At 44.4% G+C, this 23,244-nt stretch overlaps 3 protein-coding genes and 1 long non-coding RNA gene across 4 annotated transcripts; 3 read left to right on the forward strand and 1 right to left on the reverse strand.

Annotated features, from left to right (window-relative positions):
• Positions 1-2,079: 2,079 nt before the first annotated feature.
• Positions 2,080-4,087, reverse strand: LOC106575339 (complement C1q-like protein 2). Its single transcript, XM_014151822.3, has 2 exons — positions 3,228-4,087; positions 2,080-2,660 (listed from the first exon to the last, which is right to left on the reverse strand). Exons 1-2 carry the CDS (start codon positions 3,816-3,818, stop codon positions 2,472-2,474), a joined length of 780 nt encoding a protein of 259 aa, XP_014007297.2. The 5' UTR covers positions 3,819-4,087; the 3' UTR covers positions 2,080-2,471.
• An 11,943-nt stretch (positions 4,088-16,030) lies between these two features.
• LOC145850439 (uncharacterized) lies at positions 16,031-18,828 on the forward strand. Its single transcript, XM_082964382.1, has 4 exons — positions 16,031-16,585; positions 16,875-17,612; positions 18,028-18,222; positions 18,541-18,828. Exons 1-4 carry the CDS (start codon positions 16,127-16,129, stop codon positions 18,826-18,828), a joined length of 1,680 nt encoding a protein of 559 aa, XP_082820508.1. The 5' UTR covers positions 16,031-16,126.
• A 266-nt stretch (positions 18,829-19,094) lies between these two features.
• LOC106575330 (uncharacterized) lies at positions 19,095-21,238 on the forward strand. Its single transcript, XM_082963451.1, has 5 exons — positions 19,095-19,203; positions 19,387-19,623; positions 19,872-20,207; positions 20,473-20,808; positions 20,919-21,238. The coding sequence occupies exons 1-5, from the start codon at positions 19,108-19,110 to the stop codon at positions 21,180-21,182; spliced, it is 1,269 nt and encodes a 422-aa protein (XP_082819577.1). The 5' UTR covers positions 19,095-19,107; the 3' UTR covers positions 21,183-21,238.
• Positions 21,239-21,240: 2 nt separating this feature from the next.
• LOC145861353 (uncharacterized) lies at positions 21,241-21,926 on the forward strand. Its single transcript, XR_014381086.1, has 3 exons — positions 21,241-21,362; positions 21,558-21,657; positions 21,821-21,926. It is a non-coding gene; the product is annotated as an uncharacterized LOC145861353 (long non-coding RNA).
• The last annotated feature ends 1,318 nt before the right edge of the window (positions 21,927-23,244 follow it).

Here is a 23,244-nt window from a genome sequence, read left to right on the forward strand (position 1 = left end):
TATTTCACCTTTATTTAACCAGGTAGGCTAGTTGAGAACAAGTTCTCATTTCCAAGATAAAGCAAGGTAAAACATGGGATGATGGCCCTTGTTGACTCCAATGCTTCCTACGCTTCCCCCAGTTGTGTCAACTTGGCTGGATGTCCTTCGAGTGGTGGACCATTGTTGATACACACAGGAAAATGTTGAGCGTGATAAACCCAGCAGCATTGCAGTTCTTGACACACTCAAACCGGTGTGCCTGGCATCTACTACCATACCCAGTTCAAACCACTAAAATCTTTTGTTTTTCCCATTCACCCTCTGAATGGCACACATACACAATCCAAGTTTCAATTGTCTCAAGGCTTTCATCTCCTTCCCTTCATCTACACTGATTGAAGTGAATTTAACAAGTGACATCAATAAAGGATCATAGCTTTCACCTGGATTCAACTAGTCAGTCTATGTCATGGAAATAGCAGGTGTTCTTAATGTTTTGTACACTCAGTGTAGACTGTATCATGTATATTGTACTGTAACTCCCTCACTTGGACCAGTAGGGAGGCCACATCAGAACAGAGAAAAACATCAGATGAGAGAAAACAGGCATATGTGACTCACGGGTTTGTAATGTTTGAATTTATGTGTGAAAAAAGCCCCTATGCCCCCATATAGAGAATATACTACAGTTGTTATGGTATAAATACTATAGTATTCACTTTAGTGTTTTTGCAGACGTTACTGTAGTATTCACTCAAGTCTGTAAAAACATACTGTAGTATTTACTGTAGTACTTACTTTAATATTTACTGTAGTATACGGTAGTATACTGTACTATTTACAGTTAACTAGGTAGGAGTCCCATCATATATGGTCTTTACTTGGCATGTAGGTTTCTTACTTGCACAAATTGAATAATGGGTGAGGGGAATGGGCAGGGTAAATGCTAATTAAATACTGTAGTATTTACTATAGTTTAAAAAACTGTTGTGTTTTTGCGGACTGTAGTGTTTTTGCTGACATCATTACTGTAGTATTTACTACAGCGTTTTTTTTGTGGATAATGCTGTAGTATTTGCTATAGTATTCTACAGTATTCTACAACATTCTGACCCACTGGGAATGTGATGAACGAAATAAAAGCTGAAATAAATCATTCTCTCTACTATTATTCTGACATTTCCCATTCTTAAAATAAAGTGGTGATCCTAATTGACCTAAAACAGGGAATTTTTACTAGGACTAAATGTCAGGAATTGTGAAAAACGGAGTTTAAATGAATGCGGCTAAGGTGTATGTAAACTTCCGACTTCAACAGTATATTAAACAAAGCAGACGACACCATTTTCTGGTTTTTAAAATGTAAGGATAGCCAGGGGCACACCCCAATACTCAGACATAATTTACAAAAGAAGCATTTGTGTTTAGTAAGTCCGCCAGATCAGAGGCAGTAGGGATGACCAGGGATGTTGTCTTGATAAGTGTGTGAGTTGGACAATTTTCCTTTCAAAACGTAATGAGTACTTTTGGATGTCATGGAAAATGTAGGGAGTAAAAACGACCTTATTTTCTTTAGGAATGTAATGAAGTAAAAGTTGGCCAAAATGTAAATAGTAAAGTACAGATACCCCCAAAACTACTTAAGTATTACTTTAAAGTATTTTTACTTAAGTACTTTACACCACTGCCTTCTTTGTCAAATAGCCACTAACCTTGTGGAGATTGAGCAAATAAAGATCCTCACCATAAACTAACCCTAAAGCTGTGCACTTTTGAAATGAAGCATAAGGAAAACATGAAATGTTTGAAGGAAAATCACACATTTCAGTCTTGACTGATGATAGTACGTATAAGTGAGGAGCACCTTCACTAGTGCTAGTATTGGATGGCAGGTTGTCACTTTAACCTGCAGCGTTGCTCCATAAGACTCAGCCATGGTGTGGTCCGGTGTTGTTCAGTAGGTAGAACATAGTGCTTGTAAGGCCATGGTTGTGGGTTCATTTTCCACGGCGGACCAGTATGAAAATGTATGCAGTCCCTACTTACTGTAACTCGCACTGTAATGTAATATTTTTTTTTTAAACATCCAATGAGACATACTGTAAAATAACATTTATTGGTACATCAGGAAAAAATAGAATGCACTGTTGGCCTAGTGACATAAAATAAAACACAACTCTGGACTCTGAATGTACCGAACACAAGGGTTACATGATTCTATCTCTGTGCATTTGACCTTAGCTACATATAGGCTATTTCTCCACATAAGATGTTTCTATTGAGTAAAACAAACTGCTGAATCAAGTAATCTTAACACATTCAATCAAACAACCTCAACTGCTATATAGCCTATTTATCCTATATATTATTGGTAGTTAGAAGACCATTACAAGCACCCTGCTCTTCAAAGGAAATGAGAGAGCGAAATGAAAGATGAAGTTCTGTTTGGACCTCATTCGGAGGTAGAGTCATGGGTAGCCTAAATCTTGTCAGGCTATTTCATCGGGATACAAAATGAATCCAGAGAAGGTGCTGTACTTGTTGTTGTTGCCTCCGTGTGCTTTGCCACCGTCCAGTTTGACATAAATCTCATCTCCGGAGTCCAGGTGTAGTACCACGCTGTTACCTGCGTAATCGTAGTTCTGGTCTGCGTCCTGTGCAATAGCACTTGCCCGAACCTGTGTAATGGGATACACAAAATAAGTATAATCCTCATTAACGTGATATTTTCTGTTTATTTGATTTCGTCTCTTATGGTCAAAAACAAGACAAATTCCTCCACTACCACTTTGTTGATTACATCATATTATGTCACTTTGGACACCACTTTGGACATTTCGTCAGTTATGGTCAGACTAATTCCTCCACTACCACTTTGTAGAATAGGTTATATTATGTCACTTTGGACACCACAGAGGGGGGGACGAGGGCTTAAGCAGCTAAACGTTCAAGCATTTCTTTACTGTGGTAATCTAATGTATAGCCTACCCGATTTAACTGAGTTTACCATTGCTAAGCATATGCCAAGGGACCTAAATGTCCTACTATAAAGCCGAAAAGTGCACTAGCCAAAATTATATAAAGTGAGTGCGTAAAATTTGGGCGTGTAGTATACGTTTTTCTCCATACCCTTTGGGTTTTTGCATGCATTTATAGTATGTTATAGACATGAATTGTTTTCAAATGAATTCGTGAATGAGAATACAATATTTTCGTATCTGCTAATCGAATGAAATAATGTTTACCTGTCCGTTTTTGCACAAGTCTGCCCACATGCTTGTCCCGTCGCCTCCTCGCATTAACACGTGGTATGTGAAAAAATAAATTCCGGACACTTGGCAAGTGAACTTGCCATTGGTTGGGTCGTATTGATTTCCCAAGTTTGTGACAACATCGTCGAATTTAAGCACCTCATATCCTTCGTGTGGGTTCTTCAACCCGACATAGAACGCAATCTTTGTTTCACTGAGTGCAGCGTTAACCTCGTCCGTGTCCGTTTCGGTCTTTGCAGTCCCTGACGTTACCGCGGGGTAAACAGCTTTCCCGGAATCACCCCTGTCTCCGGGTGGTCCTCTTGGGCCGGGAGGTCCTGGTTCTCCCGGTGGACCTCTTGGTCCCGGTTTCCCAGGTCGCCCTAATTCACCTTTGGAGCCTTGCGCCATTGGCGGCGGCGGGATGGCATTCATGTCCTGCATGAGCTCCATGGCCGTGGCGCTGGCGGGTTTGGAACTGTATGGATCACAGATCATTCGGCAGGTGCCCATCATCTCATAGTGAGCCGAAGTCTTGGTACTTTGCACAAGCAGCGGTATTGCTATGATAAGGGCCAACACCATGACGATGCCAATCACAGCGGCCACAAGTCGCTTCCTGTGGAATATCCGAGAAGCAAGCGATAGAAAGTCTGCTGAGCTTGGAGGAGTAATAGTGGAATGTTTGCGTGCGTAATTAGAAGGAAAAAAAACTGACACCAAATATATTTTCTTCCTCAATGCAACTATTCTATTTTGTTTTGTCCATAAGCTTTAGGCAGTCGTGCCAGAGCAGACAGACGAAGGTTATGAATCTTGGCATGGATGGGCGCTCGCTGGTTCTCAGCACTGATTTGGAGCGCTCCTATTCTATTCCAGTCCTACCGGGGTGCTGACGTAACACATGCGGAGTAAAGCCTTTTGCAATTTGGATTAAGATCGAAACAATAATCGGGCAATCTTTATGTATGAATTACAAATCCTCATATTACAGCAATGAGGATATGGAATTAGAAAGCATTAAACACTTTGATCCCACCATTTATATTTTGAAACACGCAAACCATGTGGTTGTACAGAACATGTCCCCATGTAATGAAATAGAACAGAACAGCCAATATTTTGCTGAAACGAAAAGCTCTGTGTGCTGTGCAGGAGCTGTCCTTTCAGAACCACTCCAGATCATTGCGACGCTGAAAATCAACATGAATCAAAATATTTAGCATATGTATCAATGCGCATTTAAAAGAACTTAACAACTTAGTAATTTTGCTGTAGGCCTCTCTAATATTTGTTTTATTAAATATTAGTTCGTCACCTCCCCTTTGTAACAAATGGCATACCCCACACCATCCATGTCAACCTACATTTACATTCACACATTCTTGTATTTCTGTCTTCAATCTCTAACAAAGTGACGGTTTCATGTCTGAAACAAATCTGTTAATCCTTTTGTTCCAGAGCTGGGGTTTAACATCTCACACCCTGTCTCAGCAGCTAAACAGTCAGCTAACAGCAAAGCTAACATTTATTCCCGGTCATTCCTTGTTATTGAGTCTGTCATTATTGGCCACCAATAGATACTGGTAATGCAGACAGACGAAATATTTTCTATGCACGTTCCCATATACATAAATATAACAGAATAGTAAATGAATGTGTTGCTGTGAGTGTTCCCTTGAACCCTTTTTTGTCTTGTTGGCTAGGCCTAGGCTACTAGTGGAACATTTGCGGGAAATATTTAGAAACAATCCATCGAGACAAATGTGAGTGACCAAAACTTTACTATAAAATTGTTTATTGATTTTCAATTATAAACAAAAACAAGGAAGTGGCCAAATATTTGACTCAAATGAACAACCCGTCCCATGTCAATAGTGGTCTGCAGTGTGAATACTTGCATTATGACTCAAAGTTGTGTTACTACATTTACGTAATGAGTTCCAAGAATCTCTGTGAGTTCCAATCTGACGATGAGCATTGTGACGTTTTCTACCCTGTAAATTATCCCGAGCAATCAATGTTCGTTCATTTGTAGCAACGACTTGTTTCTAGAGACTACTACTTGGATCACTCTCTGAAACCGTTAAGGTGTGTTGTTCCGAATGTTGGAGACCTTACCGGAAATTGTACCGGAGATGTTGGCTGGTGCGGTGCTTCTGTGTTGAAGATTGACTAACCATGGATCCAGCAACTATGGATCCATATAACGTGAGTAATCAAACACTTCAGTCTGGATCAGGGCGGTAGCAAGTAGCCTATTAGCTCTAGTCCAGGGCGGTAGTGTGCGTACCTCCACACTATCACCATAGACCAGAGTTAGCAAGTACCCAGTGATTTTTGCTGTTGTTGAGTTCACGTTGAATTCACCTTAGTTGACAACTTAACCAACATTAATTCAAAACTAGATGTTGAAATGATGTCTGTGCCCACTGGGTTACTTATTAAGCAATAAGCCCCGTGGGGGTGTGGTATATTGCCAATATACCACGGCTAAAGGCTGCTCTTAACATGATGCAACATGGAGTGCCTGGATACAGGCCGTGGTATATTGGCCATATAACACAAACCCCTGAGGTGCCTTATTGATATTATAAACTGGTTACCAATGTAATTAGAGCAGTAAAATACACGATTTGTCATACCTGCAGTATATGGTCTGATATACCACGGCTGTCAGCCAATCAGCATTCAGGGCTCTAAAGTTATGGCAACATTCAAAACGTTTCCTTTAGGTCCATGGAATGTCAGTAGTATGATGTTACAGTCAGAACATTCCAGGGACATAGGCCTAGGCCTGGAAATGTTCCAGTTTGGTCCCTGTTTGGTTGTGAGTAACCAAACATTGGGATCAGGAGTTTCTCAAAATATTCTCAACATCAGCTGGTTGGTTCCTTAAAGCTAGAACCCTTAGTTATTGATTAATTCATGATATAAACCCATTTGATTCACATGTATTATAACTTATACATGCCTCATGATCTTAATTCAATTGTCATATATACCCCATCAGAACCCAAAATATAAGTTTGTTTTAATCCAATGTGTGTAAACAATGTAAATGTAATGAAAAAAAACTCTGTATAACCTTAAAACATGGTTAAAACTGTAATTTTGATATCGTGGATGGCCAGCTCTGTCTGAATTTGTGAGTGGTACATTTCTCCAGGCCCATCCCTCAGTTTTTTGCTAAAATAGAGGGCGGCATCTCCACTTTGTTATTGTTTCAATTAAGGATTCTAGCTTTAAAAGGTCTCAGTATAATGTTTTCCCCAATACATTCTGAGAACATTAAAAGGGATTCAATTTAAACTGTACCTTAGAGCTATTTTGCATTGATAACAGGTTTTACTCTTTAAAGTTGTTCTCATTTGACTGTCTCCATGTTGATTATGTTGCTAAGGCGGATGCGGACGGGTTTTACAAGGCCGACGATTATGGATATTTCCACTGGAATGAAAAACATGGCCATTGGGGTAAGCATTTCACACCTCTGTTAGGACTTGGTTGAATCATTTTATTACCATTCCTTTATGGAAATGAGAGGATCAAGCTTCTGCTCTTATTCTTTTTACAGAGAGGTGGTCCCTAAACAACAATGAGTACAAATATGAGTATGCGTACAAGTATGAGAACGGGAAGGACTGTTACAACCACCAGCATCAACCTGGTCAAGGGGCCAACTGGGAAATAGAGGCTGGTTCTTCTCAGATTGTCGATGCTCCTGCCCATCACCCCTTCCCTACTTCCTCTGATCTCCCTCAGCAGATCCAACCAGAGCAGCCTGGAGTCCTCACAGCATTCCCTGGTCCCCTGGCAAAGTAAGTACTTGGTTTATTAGTACAGCAATGGCATCTGCACAGCTACACTGTCAACCAGATACATTCATGTTGGGATTTGGAGTGCTATAATTACAGTGAAGTTGATTGAGATATTGGACCAATGCAATGGAGTTTCAGATTACCTGTATTACCCAGAGTACCTAGATTGAGTTCAGTTCTGAAATCGAAAGACTGTTTCGTATCCACGGTGTGAAGCCTCCTTCCACCCATTCTAAACAACCTGGTGTGTTTCCTCTCCTGTAGCATTGGGACTCTTGAGGAGATGATTGAGGTTGCATGGCAGAAGTGTCAGGAGTACCAATCTATGTTCTTCATGTGGTACTGTGTTACCCTTTTGTGCACACAGAGTAGGGCACAGGTACGTTTCTTCTTTAGATGAGAGAGCATGAGTCAGGATGGATGATGAGGGAGAGGATGATTATTATGGTTTGCATTTTCATAAGTAAGCAAACAGGTATATTTTAGGCCATGCGTCAATTACATTGTAATTGATTTGTGTTGTTTTTTAACTAACCTTCTGTTCTATACCACTATATATAGCCCATCTCTCCACCAGCGAAGCCCATCGTGGTCGAGCTTCCCATCTCTCCACCAGCGAAGCCCATCGTGGTTGAGTCGCCGATCCCTCCACCACTGAAGCCCGTTGTGGTTGAGCTGCCCATCTCTCCACCAGTGAAACCTATCGTGGTTGAGCAGCCCGTCTCTCCACCCGTGAAGCCCATCGTGGTCGAGTTTCCCATCTCTCCACCAGTGAAGCCCATCGTGGTTGAGCCACCGATCTCTCCTCCATTGAAGCCAATCTTGGTTGAGGAGCCCATCTCTCGACCAGTGAAGCCCATCGTGGTGGAGCTGTCCAACTCTCCACCAGTGAAACCCTTCGTGGTTGAGCTGCCCATTTATCCACCAGTGAAGCCCATCATGGTTGAGCTGCCCATCTCTCCACCAGTGAAACCCATCATGGTTGAGCCGCCTACCTCTCCACCAGTGAAGCCTGTCGTGGTTGAACGGCCCTTCTCTCCACCAGTGGAGCCCATCATGGTTGAGCTGCCCATCTCTCCACCAGTGAAGCCTGTTGTGGTTGAGCTGCCCATCTCTCCACCAGTGAAGCCTGTTGTGGTTGAGTCGCCGATCCCTCCACCACTGAAGCCCGTTGTGGTTGAGCTGCCCATTTCTCCACCAGTGAAGCCCATTGTGGTTGAGCTGCCCATCTCTCCACCAGTGAAACCTATCATGGTTGAGCAGCCCGTCTCTCCACCCGTGAAGCCCATCGTGGTCGAGCTTCCCATCTCTCCACCAGTGAAGCCCATCGTTGTTGAGCCAACGATCTCTCCTCTAGTGAAGCCAATCTTGGTTGAGGAGCCCATCTCTCGACCAGTGAAGCCCATCGTGGTGGAGCTGTCCAACTCTCCAGCAGTGAAACCCTTCGTGGTTGAGCTGCCCATTTATCCACCATTGAAGCCCATCATGGTTGAGCTGCCCATCTCTCCACCAGTGAAACCCATCATGGTTGAGCCGCCTACCTCTCCACCAGTGAAGCCTGTCGTGGTTGAACGGCCCTTCTCTCCACCAGTGGAGCCCATCATGGTTAAGCTGCCCATCTCTCCACCAGTGAAGCCTGTTGTGGTTGAGCTGCCCATCTCTCCACCAGTGAAACCCATCATGTTTGAGCTGCCGATCGCTCCAGTGGAAGCTGAGTCTCTTCAGAGATTTGAGGTAGGCGACTCACTCCAAACTGTCCCTTTAAAATGTAAATCATTGTCCTAGTTTAACTACAATCAGCAATTCACACGTTTACATATGCTTCGTAGAAAACTTTAGCTTATTTAGTAAATATTTTCTTGATTCATAATTTCTTAAAACTTCATTGTTGGTTAAGGGCTTGTGAGTATGCATTTCATGGTAAGGTCTACACTTGTATTCGGCGTATGTGACGAATACAATTTGATTTGTTTATGTCCTTTTCCAATTTGACCAACCACTGACAAAACATAAGCCACTGAAGGCTCTGACACAGCGTCATAAAAAAAGAAAGAAAGACATGGAAACTTCAGTTCCACAGGCAAGAACTACTCTTCCTCCTCCCTCCCTATCGGATTATTCCCCACCACCTACAACTCAGAGATGTCAAAGGGCCCAGGATTTCTTCCCTCCACCTCCAGTGGATTCCATCGTGGTTGAGGAGCCCCTCTCTCGACCAGTGAAGCCCATTGTGGTTGAGCTGCCCATCTCTCCACCACCTAATCCCATTGTGGTTGAACGGCCCATCTCTCCACCAGTGAAGCCCATCGTGGTCGACCATCCCATCTCTCCACTAGTGAAGCCCATAATGGTTGAGCTGCCAATCTCTCCACCAGTGAAGCTCACAGTGGTTGAGCTGCCCATCTCTCCACCAGTGAAGCCTGTTGTGGTTGAGCTGCCCATCTCTCCACCAGTGAAGCACGTCATGTTTGAGCTGCCGATCGCTCCAGTGGAAGCTGAGTCGCTTCAGAGATTTAAGGTAGGCTACTCACTAGAAACTGTCCCTTTTAATTTGTAAATCGTGGTCCTAGTTTAACTGCAATCAGAAATTCAAACGTTTACATATGCTTCTTAGAACATTTTAGCTTATTTAGTAAATATTTTCTTGACTCTTAATTTCTTAAAACTTCATTGTTGGCTAAGGGCTTGTGAGTATGCATTTCATGGTAAGGTCTACACTTGTTGTATTCGGTATACAGTATGTGACGAATACAATTTGATTTGTTTATGTCCTTTCCCAATTTGACCAACCACTGACAAAACATAAGCCAATGAAGGGTCTGACACAGCGATATAAAAAAAGAAAGACAGACATGGAAACTTCAGTTCCACAGGCCAGAACTACTCTTCCTCCTCCCTCCCTATCGGATTATTTCACTCCACCTACAACTCAGAGATGTCAAAGGGCCCAGGATTTCTTCCCTCCACCTCCAGTGGAGTCCATCGTGGTTGAGGAGCCCATCTCTCGACCAGTGAAGCCAATCGTGGTGGAGCTGCCCATCTCTCCACCAGTGGAGCCCATTGTGGTTGAGCTGCCCATCTCCCCACCAGTGAAGCCCATTGTGTTTGAGCTGCCCATCTCCCCACCACCTAATCCCATTGTGATTGAACGGCCCATCTCTCCACCAGTGGAGCCCATTGTGGTTGAGCTGCCCATCTCTCCACCAGTGAAACCCATCATGGTTGAGCTGCCCATCTCTCCACCAGTGGAGCCCATCGTGATGGAGCTGCCCAAATCTACACCAGTGAAACCCATCAAGGTTGATCAGCCCATCTCTCCACCAGTGAAACCCATCATGGTTGAGCTGCCCTTCTCTCCACCAGTGAAACCCATCATGGTTGAGCTGCCCATCTCTCCACCAGTGAAACCCATCATGGTTGAGCTGCCCTTCTCTCCACCAGTGAAACCCATCATGGTTGAGCTGCCCATCTCTCCACCAGTGAAACCCATCATGGTTGAGCTGCCCTTCTCTTCACCAGTGAAGCCCATCGTGGTTGAGCTGCCTATCTCTCCACCAGTGGAGCCCATCGCTGTTGAGCTGCCCATCTCTCCACCAGTGAAGCCTGTTGTGGTTGAGCTGCCCATCTCTCCACCAGTGAAGCCTGTTGTGGTTGTGCTGCCCATCTCTCCACCAGTGAAACCCATCATGGTTGAGCTGCCCATTTCTCCACCAGTGAAGCACGTCATGTTTGAATTGTCGATTGCTCCAGTGGAAACTGAGTCGCTTCAGAGTTTTGAGGTAGGCTACTCATTCCAAACTGTCCCTTTTAGTTTGTAAATCGTGGTCCTAGTTTAACTGCAATCAGAAATTCACACGTTTACATATGCTTCTTAGAAAACTTTAGCTTATTTAGTAAATATTTTCTTGACTCTTAATTTCTTAAAACTTCATTGTTGGTTAAGGGCTTGTGAGTATGCATTTCACGGTAAGGTATACACTTGTTGTATTCGGTATACAGTATGTGACGAATACAATTTGATTTGTTTATTTCCTTTCCCAATTTGCCCAACCACCGCCGAAAAATATTCCACTGAAGGGTCTGACACAGCGACATAAAAAAATAAAGAAAGACGTGGAAACTTCAGTTCCACAGACCAGAACTATTCTTCCTCCTCCCTCCCTATTGGATTATTTCGCTCCACCTACAACTCAGAGATGTCAAAGGCCCCAGGATTTCTTCCCTCCACCTCCAGTGGAGCCCATCGTGGTTGAGGAGCCCATCTCTCGACCAGTGAAGCCAATCGTGGTGGAGCTGCCCATCTCTCCACCAGTGGAGCCCATTGTGGTTGAGCTGCCCATCTCCCCACCACCTAATCCCATTGTGATTGAACGGCCCATCTCTCCACCAGTGGAGCCCATTGTGGTTGAGCTGCCCATCTCTCCACCAGTGAAACCCATCATGGTTGAGCTGCCCTTCTCTCCACCAGTGAAGCCCATCGTGGTTGAGCTGCCTATCTCTCCACCAGTGGAGCCCATCGCTGTTGAGCTGCCCATCTCTCCACCAGTGAAGCCTGTTGTGGTTGAGCTGCCCATCTCTCCACCAGTGAAACCCGTCATGGTTGAGCTGCCCATCTCTCCACCAGTGAAGCACGTCATGTTTGAATTGTCGATTGCTCCAGTGGAAACTGAGTCGCTTCAGAGTTTTGAGGTAGGCTACTCATTCCAAACTGTCCCTTTTAGTTTGTAAATCGTGGTCCTAGTTTAACTGCAATCAGAAATTCACACGTTTACATATGCTTTTTAGAAAACTTTAGCTTATTTAGTAAATATTTTCTTGACTCTTAATTTCTTAAAACTTCATTGTTGGTTAAGGGCTTGTGAGTATGCATTTCACGGTAAGGTATACACTTGTTGTATTCGTTATACAGTATGTGACGAATACAATTTGATTTGTTTATTTCCTTTCCCAATTTGCCCAACCACCGCCAAAAAATATTCCACTGAAGGGTCTGACACAGCGACATAAAAAAATAAAGAAAGACGTGGAAACTTCAGTTCCACAGACCAGAACTACTCTTCCTCCTCCCTCCCTATTGGATTATTTCGCTCCACTTACAACTCAGAGATGTCAAAGGGCCCAGGATTTCTTCCCTCCACCTCCAGTGGAGCCCATCGTGGTAGAGGAGCCCATCTCTCCACCAGTGAAGCCCATTGTGGTTGAGCTGCCCATTTCTCCACCAGTGGAGCCCATTGTGGTTGAGCTTCCCATCTCTCCACCAGTGAAACCCATCATGGTTGAGCTGCCCATCTCTCCACCAGTGAAGCACGTCATGTTTGAGCTGCCGATTGCTCCAGTGGAAGCTGAGTTGCTTCAGAGATTTGAGGTAGGCTACACACTCCAAACTGCCCCTTTAAAATGTAAATCATTGGTTTAGTTTAACTGCAATCAGAAATTCACAAGTTTACATGTGCTTTTTAAAAAACTTTAGCTTATTTAGTAAATATTTTGTTGACTCTTAATTCCTTCAAATTTCATTGTTGGTTAAGGGTTTGTGAGTATGCATTTCACGGTAAGGTCTACACTTGTTGTATTCGGCATATGTGACGAATACAATTTGATTTGTTTATGTCCTTTCCCAATTTGACCAACCACTGACAAAACATAAGCCAATGAAGGGTCTGACACAGCGACATAAAAAAAGAAAGACAGACATGGAAACTTCAGTTCCACAGGCCAGAACTACTCTTCCTCCTCCCTCCCTTTTGGATTATTTCGCTCCACCTACAACTCAGAGATGTCAAAGGGCCCAGGATTTCTTCCATCCACCTCCAGTGGAGCCATTCTTGGTTGAGGGGCCCATCTCTCGACCAGTGAAGCTAATCGTGGTGGAGCTGCCCAACTCTCCACAAGTGAAGCCCAATGTGGTTGAGCTGCCCATCTCTCCACCAGTGGAGCCCATCGTTGTTGAACTGCCCACCTCTCCACCATTGAAACCCGTCGTGGTTGAACGGCCCATCTCTAAACCAGTGAAACCCATCATGGTTGAGCTGCCCATCTCTCCACCAGTGAAGCCCATCGTGATGGAGCTGCCCAACTCTACAACAGTGAAACCCATCAAGGTTGATCTGCCCATCTCTCCACCAGTGAAACCCATCATGGTTGAGCTGCCCATCTCTCCACCAGTGAAACCTATCATGGTTGAGCTGCCCTTCTCTCCACCAGTGAAGCCCATCGTGGTTGAGCTGCCTATCTCTCCACCAGTGGAGCCCATCGCTGTTGAGCTGCCTATCTCTCCACCAGTGAAGCCTGTTGTGGTTGAGCTGCCCATCTCTCCACCAGTGAAACCCATCATGGTTGAGCTGCCCATCTCTCCACCAGTGAAGCACGTCATGTTTGAGTTGTCGATTGCTCCAGTGGAAACTGAGTCGCTTCAGAGTTTTGAGGTAGGCTACTCATTCCAAACTGTCCCTTTTAGTTTGTAAATCGTGGTCCTAGTTTAACTGCAATCAGAAATTCACACGTTTACATATGCTTCTTAGAAAACTTTAGCTTATTTAGTAAATATTTTCTTGACTCTTAATTTCTTAAAACTTCATTGTTGGTTAAGGGCTTGTGAGTATGCATTTCATGGAAAGGTCTACACTTGTTATATTCGGCATATAGTATGTCTCGAATGCATTTTGATTTGTTTATGTCCTTTCCCAATTTGTCCAACCACCGCCGAAACTTATTTCACTGAAGGGTCAGACACAGCGACATAAAAAAAGAAAGAAAGACATGGAAACTTCAGTTCCACAGGCCAGAACTACCCTGCCTCCTCCCTCCCTATCGGATTATTTCCCTCCACCTACAACTCAGAGATGTCAAAGGGCCCAGAATGTCTTCCCTACACCTCCAGTGGAGCCCATCGGGGTTGAGGAGCACATCTCTCCACCAGTTAATATCATCGTGATGGAGCTGCCCAACTCTCCACCAGTGAAGTCCATTGTGGTTGAGCTGCCCATCTCTCCACCAGTGAATCCCATTTTTGTTGAGCTGCCCATTTCTCCACTTGTGAAGCCCATTGTGGTTGAGCTGCCCAACTCTCCACCAGTGAAGCCCATTGTGGTTGAGCTGCCCAACTCTCCACCAGTGAAGCCCATTGTGGTTGAGCTGCCCATCTCTCCACCAGTGGAGCCCATTGTGGTTGAGCTGCCCATCTCTCCACCTGTGAATCCCATTTTTGTTGAGCTGCCCATTTCTCCACCTGTGAAGCCCATCATGGTTGAGCTGCCCACCTCTCCACCAGTGAAACCCGTCGTGGTTGAACGGCCCATCTCTCCACCAGTGAAGCCTATCTTGGTCGACCATCCCATCTCTCCACCAGTGAACCAACAGGATCAACCTGGTCAAGGGGCCAACTGGGAAATAGAGGCTGGTTCTTCTCAGATTGTCGATGCTCCTGTCCATCTCCTCTTCCCTGCTTCCTCTGATCTCCCTCAGCAGATCCCACAGGAGCAGCCTGGAGTCCTCACAGCATTCCCTGGTCCTCTTGCAAAGTAAGTACTTTGTTTATTAGTACAGCATTGACATCTGCACAGCTACACTGTCCACCAGATACATTCATGTTGGTATTTGGAGTGCTATAATTACAGTGAAGTTGATTGAGATATTGGACCAATGTAATGGAGTTTCAGATTACCTCTATTACCCAGAGTACCTAGATTGAGTTCAGGTCTGAAATCGAAATACTTTTTCGTATGCACGGTGTGAAGGCTCCTTCCACCCATTCTAAACAACCTGGTGTGTTTCCTCTCCTGTAGCATTGGGACTCTTGAGGAGATGATTGAGGTTGCATGGCAGAAGTGTCAGGAGTACCAATCTAAGTTCTTCATGTGGTACTTTGTTACCCTTTTGTGCACACAGAGTAGGGCACAGGTACGTTTCTTCTTTAGATGAGAGAGCATGAGTCAGGATGGATGATGAGGGAGAGGATGATTATTATGGTTTGCATTTTCATAAGTAAGCAAACAGGTATATTTTAGGCCATGCGTCAATTACATTGTAATTGATTTGTGTTGTTTTTTAACTAACCTTCTGTTCTATACCACTATATATAGCCCATCTCTCCACCAGCGAAGCCCATCATGGTCGAGCTTCCCATCTCTCCACCAGCGAAGCCCATCGTGGTTGAGTCGCCGATCCCTCCACCACTGAAGCCCGTTGTGGTTGAGCTGCCCATTTCTCCACCAGTGAAGCCCATTGTGGTTGAGCTGCCCATCTCTCCACCAGTGAAACCTATCATGGTTGAGCAGCCCGTCTCTCCACCCGTGAAGCCCATCGTGGTCGAGCTTCCCATCTCTCCACCAGTGAAGCCCATCGTTGTTGAGCCAACGATCTCTCCTCCAGTGAAGCCAATCTTGGTTGAGGAGCCCATCTCTCGACCAGTGAAGCCCATCGTGGTGGAGCTGTCCAACTCTCCAGCAGTGAAACCCTTCGTGGTTGAGCTGCCCATTTATCCACCATTGAAGCCCATCATGGTTGAGCTGCCCATCTCTCCACCAGTGAAACCCATCATGGTTGAGCCGCCTACCTCTCCACCAGTGAAGCCTGTCGTGGTTGAACGGCCCTTCTCTCCACCAGTGGAGCCCATCATGGTTGAGCTGCCCATCTCTCCACCAGTGAAGCCTGTTGTGGTTGAGCTGCCCATCTCTCCACCAGTGAAACCCATCATGTTTGAGCTGCCGATCGCTCCAGTGGAAGCTGAGTCTCTTCAGAGATTTGAGGTAGGCGACTCACTCCAAACTGTCCCTTTAAAATGTAAATCATTGTCCTAGTTTAACTACAATCAGCAATTCACACGTTTACATATGCTTCTTAGAAAACTTTAGCTTATTTAGTAAATATTTTCTTGATTCCTAATTTCTTAAAACTTCATTGTTGGTTAAGGGCTTGTGAGTATGCATTTCATGGTAAGGTCTACACTTGTATTCGGCGTATGTGACGAATACAATTTGATTTGTTTATGTCCTTTTCCAATTTGACCAACCACTGACAAAACATAAGCCACTGAAGGCTCTGACACAGCGTCATAAAAAAAGAAAGAAAGACATGGAAACTTCAGTTCCACAGGCCAGAACTACTCTTCCTCCTCCCTCCCTATCGGATTATTCCCCACCACCTACAACTCAGAGATGTCAAAGGGCCCAGGATTTATTCCCTCCACCTCCAGTGGAGTCCATCGTGGTTGAGGAGCCCATCTCTCGACCAGTGAAGCCCATTGTGGTTGAGCTGCCCATCTCTCCACCACCTAATCCCATTGTGGTTGAACGGACCATCTCTCCACCAGTGAAGCCCATCGTGGTCGACCATCCCATATCTCCACTAGTGAAGCCCATAATGGTTGAGCTGCCAATCTCTCCACCAGTGAAGCTCACAGTGGTTGAGCTGCCCATCTTTCCACCAGTGAAGCCTATTGTGGTTGAGCTGCCCATCTCTCCACCAGTGAAGCACGTCATGTTTGAGCTGCCGATCGCTCCAGTGGAAGCTGAGTCGCTTCAGAGATTTAAGGTAGGCTACTCACTACAAACTGTCCCTTTTAATTTGTAAATCGTGGTCCTAGTTTAACTGCAATCAGAAATCCAAACGTTTACATATGCTTCTTAGAACATTTTAGCTTATTTAGTAAATATTTTCTTGACTCTTAATTTCTTAAAACTTCATTGTTGGCCAAGGGCTTGTGAGTATGCATTTCATGGTAAGGTCTACACTTGTTGTATTCGGTATACAGTATGTGACGAATACAATTTGATTTGTTTATGTCCTTTCCCAATTTGACCAACCACTGACAAAACATAAGCCAATGAAGGGTCTGACACAGCGACATAAAAAAAGAAAGAAAGACATGGAAACTTCAGTTCCACAGGCAAGAACTACTCTTCCTCCTCCCTCCCTATTGGATTATTTCACTCCACCTACAACTCAGAGATGTCAAAGGGCCCAGGATTTCTTCCCTCCACCTCCAGTGGAGTCCATCGTGGTTGAGGAGCCCATCTCTCGACCAGTGAAGCCAATCGTGGTGGAGCTGCCCATCTCTCCACCAGTGGAGCCCATTGTGGTTGAGCTGCCCATCTCCCCACCACCTAATCCCATTGTGATTGAACGGCCCATCTCTCCACCAGTGGAGCCCATTGTGGTTGAGCTGCCCATCTCTCCACCAGTGAAGCCCATCGTGATGGAGCTGCCCAACTCTACACCAGTGAAACCCATCAAGGTTGATCTGCCCATCTCTCCACCAGTGAAACCCATCATGGTTGAGCTGCCCATCTCTCCACCAGTGAAACCCATCATGGTTGAGCTGCCCTTCTCTCCACCAGTGAAGCCCATCGTGGTTGAGCTGCCTATCTCTCCACCAGTGGAGCCCATCGCTGTTGAGCTGCCCATCTCTCCACCAGTGAAGCCTGTTGTGGTTGAGCTGCCCATCTCTCCACCAGTGAAACCCATCATGGTTGAGCTGCCCATCTCTCCACCAGTGAAGCACGTCATGTTTGAATTGTCGATTGCTCCAGTGGAAACTGAGTCGCTTCAGAGTTTTGAGGTAAGCTACTCATTCCAAACTGTCCCTTTTAGTTTGTAAATCGTGGTCCTAGTTTAACTGCAATCAGAAATTCACACGTTTACATATGCTTCTTAGAAAACTTTAGCTTATTTAGTAAATATTTTCTTGACTCTTAATTTCTTAAAACTTCATTGTTGGTTAAGGGCTTGTGAGTATGCATTTCATGGAAAGGTCTACACTTGTTATATTCGGCATATAGTATGTCTCGAATGCATTTTGATTTGTTTATGTCCTTTCCCAATTTGCCCAACCACCGCCGAAACTTATTCCACTGAAGGGTCAGACACAGCGACATAAAAAAAGAAAGAAAGACATGGAAACTTCAGTTCCACAGGCCAGAACTACTCTTCCTCCTCCCTCCCTATCAGATTATTCCCCACCACCTACAACTCAGAGATGTCAAAGGGCCCAGAATTTCTTCCCTCCACCTCCAGTGGAGCCCATCGGGGTTGAGGAGCACATCTCTCCACCAGTTAATCTCATCGTGATGGAGCTGCCCAACTCTCCACCAGTGAAGTCCATTGTGGTTGAGCTGCCCAACTCTCCACCAGTGGAGCCCATTGTGGTTGAGCTGCCCATCTCTCCACCAGTGAATCCCATTTTTGTTGAGCTGCCCATTTCTCCACTTGTGAAGCCCATTGTGGTTGAGCTGCCCATCTCTCCACCAGTGGAGCCCATTGTGGTTGAGCTGCCCATCTCTCCACCAGTGAATCCCATTTTTGTTGAGCTGCCCATTTCTCCACCAGTGAAGCCCATTGTGGTTGAGCTGCCCAACTCTCCACCAGTGAAGCCCATTGTGGTTGAGCTGCCCATCTCTCCACCAGTGGAGCCCATTGTGGTTGAGCTGCCCATCTCTCCACCAGTGAATCCCATTTTTGTTGAGCTGCCCATTTCTCCACCTGTGAAGCCCATCATGGTTGAGCTGCCCACCTCTCCACCAGTGAAACCCGTCGTGGTTGAACGGCCCATCTCTCCACCAGTGAAGCCTATCTTGGTCGACCATCCCATCTCTCCACCAGTGAACCAACAGGATCAACCTGGTCAAGGGGCCAACTGGGAAATAGAGGCTGGTTCTTCTCAGATTGTCGATGCTCCTGTCCATCTCCTCTTCCCTGCTTCCTCTGATCTCCCTCAGCAGATCCCACAGGAGCAGCCTGGAGTCCTCACAGCATTCCCTGGTCCTCTTGCAAAGTAAGTACTTTGTTTATTAGTACAGCAATGACATCTGCACAGCTACACTGTCCACCAGATACATTCATGTTGGTATTTGGAGTGCTATAATTACAGTAAAGTTGATTGAGATATTGGACCAATGTAATGGAGTTTCAGATTACCTCTATTACCCAGAGTACCTAGATTGAGTTCAGGTCTGAAATCGAAAGACTTTTTCGTATCCACGGTGTGAAGCCTCCTTCCACCCATTCTAAACAACCTGGTGTGTTTCCTCTCCTGTAGCATTGGGACTCTTGAGGAGATGATTGAGGTTGCATGGCAGAAGTGTCAGGAGTACCAATCTAAGTTCTTCATGTGGTACTTGTTTACCCTTTTGTGCACACAGAGTAGGGCACAGGTACGTTTCTTCTTTAGATGAGAGAGCATGAGTCAGGATGGATGATGAGGGAGAGGATGATTATTATGGTTTGCATTTTCATAAGTAAGCAAACAGGTCTGTTTTAGGCCGTGCGTCAATTACATTGTAATTGATTTGCATTGTTTCTGGACTAACCTTCTGTTTTTATATTGCTATATATAGCCCATCTTTCCTCCAGTGAAACCAATTGTGGTCGAGCGTCCCATCTCTCCACCAGTGGAGCCCATCGTGGTTGAACTCCCCATCTTTCCACCAGTGAAGCATGTTGTCGTTGAGCTGCCCATCTCTCCACCAGTGAAACCCATCATGGTTGAGCTGCCCATCTCTCCACCAGTGAAGCACGTCATGTTTGAGCCGCCGATCGCTCCAGTGGAAGCTGAGTCACTTCAGAGATTTGAGGTAGGCTACTCACTCCAAACTGTCCCTTTTAACTTGTAAATCATGGTCCTAGTTTAACTGCAATCAGCAATTCACACATTTATGTAAGCTTTTTTTTTTTACTTTAGCTTATTTAGTAAATCTTTTCTTAACTCTTATTTTCTTAAAACTTCATTATGAGTAAGCATTTCACGGTAAGGTCTACACTTGTTGTATTCGGTGCATGTGAAAAATACAATTTCATTTGATTTGTTAATGTCCTTTCCCAGTTTGCCCCACCACAGTTGAAAAATAAGCCACGGAACGGTCTGACACAACGACAGAAAAAAAGACAGAAAGACATGGAAACTTCAGTTCTACAGGCCAGAACTACTCTGGCTCCTCCATGCCTATCAGATTATTTCCCTCCACCTACACCACAGAGATGCCAAAGGGCCCAGGATTTCTTCCCTCCACCTCCAGTGGAGTCCATCGTGGTTGAGGAGCCCATCTCTCCACCAGGGAAACCCATCATGGTTGAGCTGCCCATCTCTCCACCAGTGAAGCACGTCATGGTTGAGCTGCCGATCGCTCCAGTGGAAGCTGAGTCGCTTCAGAGATTTGAGGTAGGCTACTCACTCCAAACTCTCCATTTTATTTGTAAATCATAGTCCTAGTTTAACTGCAATCAGAAATTCACACATTTATATAGGCTTTTTTTTAACTTTAACTTATTTAGTAAATATTTTCTTAACTCTTCATTTCTAAAAACGTAATTGTTGGTTAAGGGCTTGTGAGTATGCATTTCCCGATAAGGTCTACACTTGTTGTATTCAGCGCATGTGACGAATACAATTTGATTTATTTTGATTTGTTTATGTCCTTTCCCAGTATGCCCTACAACCGCGGGAAAATAAGCCACGGAAGGGTCTGACACAGCAGCATAAAAAAAGAAAGAAAGACATGGAAACTTCAGTTCCACAGGCCAGAACTACCCTGCCTCCTCCCTCCCTATTGGATTATTTCCCTCCACCTACAACTCAGAGATGTCAAAGGGCCCAGAATTTTTCCCCTCCACCCCCAGTTGGGCCCATCTTGGTAGAGGAGCCCATCTCTCCACCAGCAAATCCCATCGTGATGGAGCTGCCCATCTCTCCACCAGTGAAGCCCATCGTGTTTGATTTGCCCATCTGTTCAGTGGAAGCTGAGTCTCTTCAGAGATTTGAGGTAGGCTACTCACTCCAAACTGTCCCTTTTTAATATGTAAATCAAAGTCCAATTTTAACTGCAATCAGCAATTCTCATGTTTATATTAATTGTTTTCACCACCACCGCAGAAAAAGAAGATGCTGAAGGGTCTGACACAGCGACATAAAAAAATACTAAAAAACATGGAAATGCCAGTTCCAAAGGGCAGAACTACTCCACCTCCTCCCTGCCTTTCCGATTTTTTCCCTCCACCACAGGGATGTCAAGGGGCACAGGATTTCTTCAATTCACCTCCACTACAGGGTTGCCAAAGGGCCCAAAATGGAGTTAACCCATGTTCAATGAGAGCAGGTGATTATGCTTTAGCTAGCTCACATTTCACAGAGAAATAGAGAGAGAGAGATTTCAGCTAGTCATTTACCTTATATAACGCTGATTTCCATTAGTAACAGGTGCTCCAATGAGCAAATATCCAGGTTATCCATGTACAACTACCAAAGCTGGGCCTGGAATATCAGACGCTGCCCTGGCTCACATGCTCAGACCTCTCTCACCGATGTTGGCGCTGGAAGGTAAGTGCCCTTTTGGACAGTAAATATCCACTCTACTCTTGTAACAAGCCTGATTGGGCTGGTGAGCAAAATAATGTTCACCATTGACTATTCTAAATCCTACCTGGGTTCAGGCTTCAATCAAAACATTTTTTGGTAGCACATGGTTTACGTTTAGTTTAACAATTGATTAAGGCTTTCCTGAACTGTGTTCAGATGATGGTGGATGGGATTCTGCTGGGGATCACATGTTCACCCCTGGGACTCCCTTCTACATGGGTTGACTCTTCCGCTGGACCTTTGAAGCCCTTTAAAGGTACTACATGACTTAATCCAGCTCACCTTTTTGACACAACAATCCAAATGAATCTATTTCAGTAAATGTAATTCCAGAGGTTGATATACTGTAAGTGCACCTTTTCAACAGTAAAGTATGTTTGTGGTAAGGGATGTTACAAACTTTCTCTTTCTCCCATAAGCTATTTTGCCCGAAGAAAAGGACACAGTGGAGCATAGCATTTTTCTTTTAAAAATAAACTCAAGCATGGTCTTAAAATACTTATAATAAAATCCAATGAGACCAAGTTTGGTTATTCCTGTTATTTATTCATTGTAACTACAGTAAATTTTAACCTAGCAATCCCACACTATCAGTCCATTGGATACCAAATATACCAAAATGATGTGTGAAACAGTAGCCAGTTTAGATGTATGTATTGCTGTGACATTGGTAGGTTTTTCTAAGAGGAATAAACCCACACAAATAAAGTGATGGACATGTGGGCTATGTAATCAAGATTACATTGCCCACATAGTTGATGTCCTGCTTTTCCCACCATTGCAAGTGAAAAAATTATCTCTATCAGACACGAATAGAATGATTCAACCCAACAATCTCAGAGTCCCATTGCTGATTGACTAACACGTGGAGGACATGAACTGATGCTGGCTGCTGGCACACTGTCAGATCCAGACATATCCCTTAGGATGAGGGTGGACTTGAGCTATAATTTCATCAGCAACAGGCCTGGCTATCTCAAAGACAGATTCAATCTCATGTTATTACTTTAGCTGTTTGATTATCTCTATAATCTCGATAATCCAAAATGATATAGTAGCAAGTCACTGAGAACATACACACAAAGAGATTAGTGGTCATCGAAGTATGTAGGTTTGTATTAGTCATTTCAAGTCAAGATGAAACAGTTCTTCAAAGAGAAGGACAACATGACATGGTTTACCCACATCTGAGTAACTGCATAACTAAGTTTCTGAGTGGCCAAAGAAAAGGCAAGCTGTTGTGTTCGAAAAGGAAACTCCGGTACACTGGTTCTTATATGATCCACAATGTGTATAATGGATCTCAAAACTCCCCTCTGTTTTCTATATCTAGCATCCATTACATTTCAACCAATCAAAGAAATACACCACTCACAAAAGAATACAAGTCAAATCTATGAACTTTTATCTGATTGTGGAGATCTTGAAGAAAAACGAATGTGAGGATCAATTTTATATTAAGTTGGACCTGTTTCATATAGCACAAGTGAAATCGAACTCTCTCTGTGCTCCATCCAGTTCAGTATAAACACATTTGTTTCCATCAACAAAGGATAAATGCTTACTGCCTCATTACTCACATGGCTGCTGATGTGACCTTTCCCAGGGATTTGAACAATACACCTTCAGGAGATAACAAAACAAGGGAAAGAGGGAGGCAGGGCGCACCACTATCCATGCTATGGAGGTCATTGCAATGAACGACCGCTGCCCTGTGGTAGAGTCATAGGGTACAATTTCCCTAATCACACAACTTGTTAGGAGGATGCTATGTTTTCAGAGGCCAATGGAGGAAGAGGACTCAATCAAATGTCCCATAGCCCAGTACAGTATATCCAACCAT

The sequence above is a fragment of the Salmo salar genome, chromosome 17, assembly GCF_965601325.2.
Source record: "Salmo salar chromosome 17, fSalSal1, whole genome shotgun sequence".
Classification (NCBI taxonomy): domain Eukaryota; kingdom Metazoa; phylum Chordata; class Actinopteri; order Salmoniformes; family Salmonidae; genus Salmo; species Salmo salar.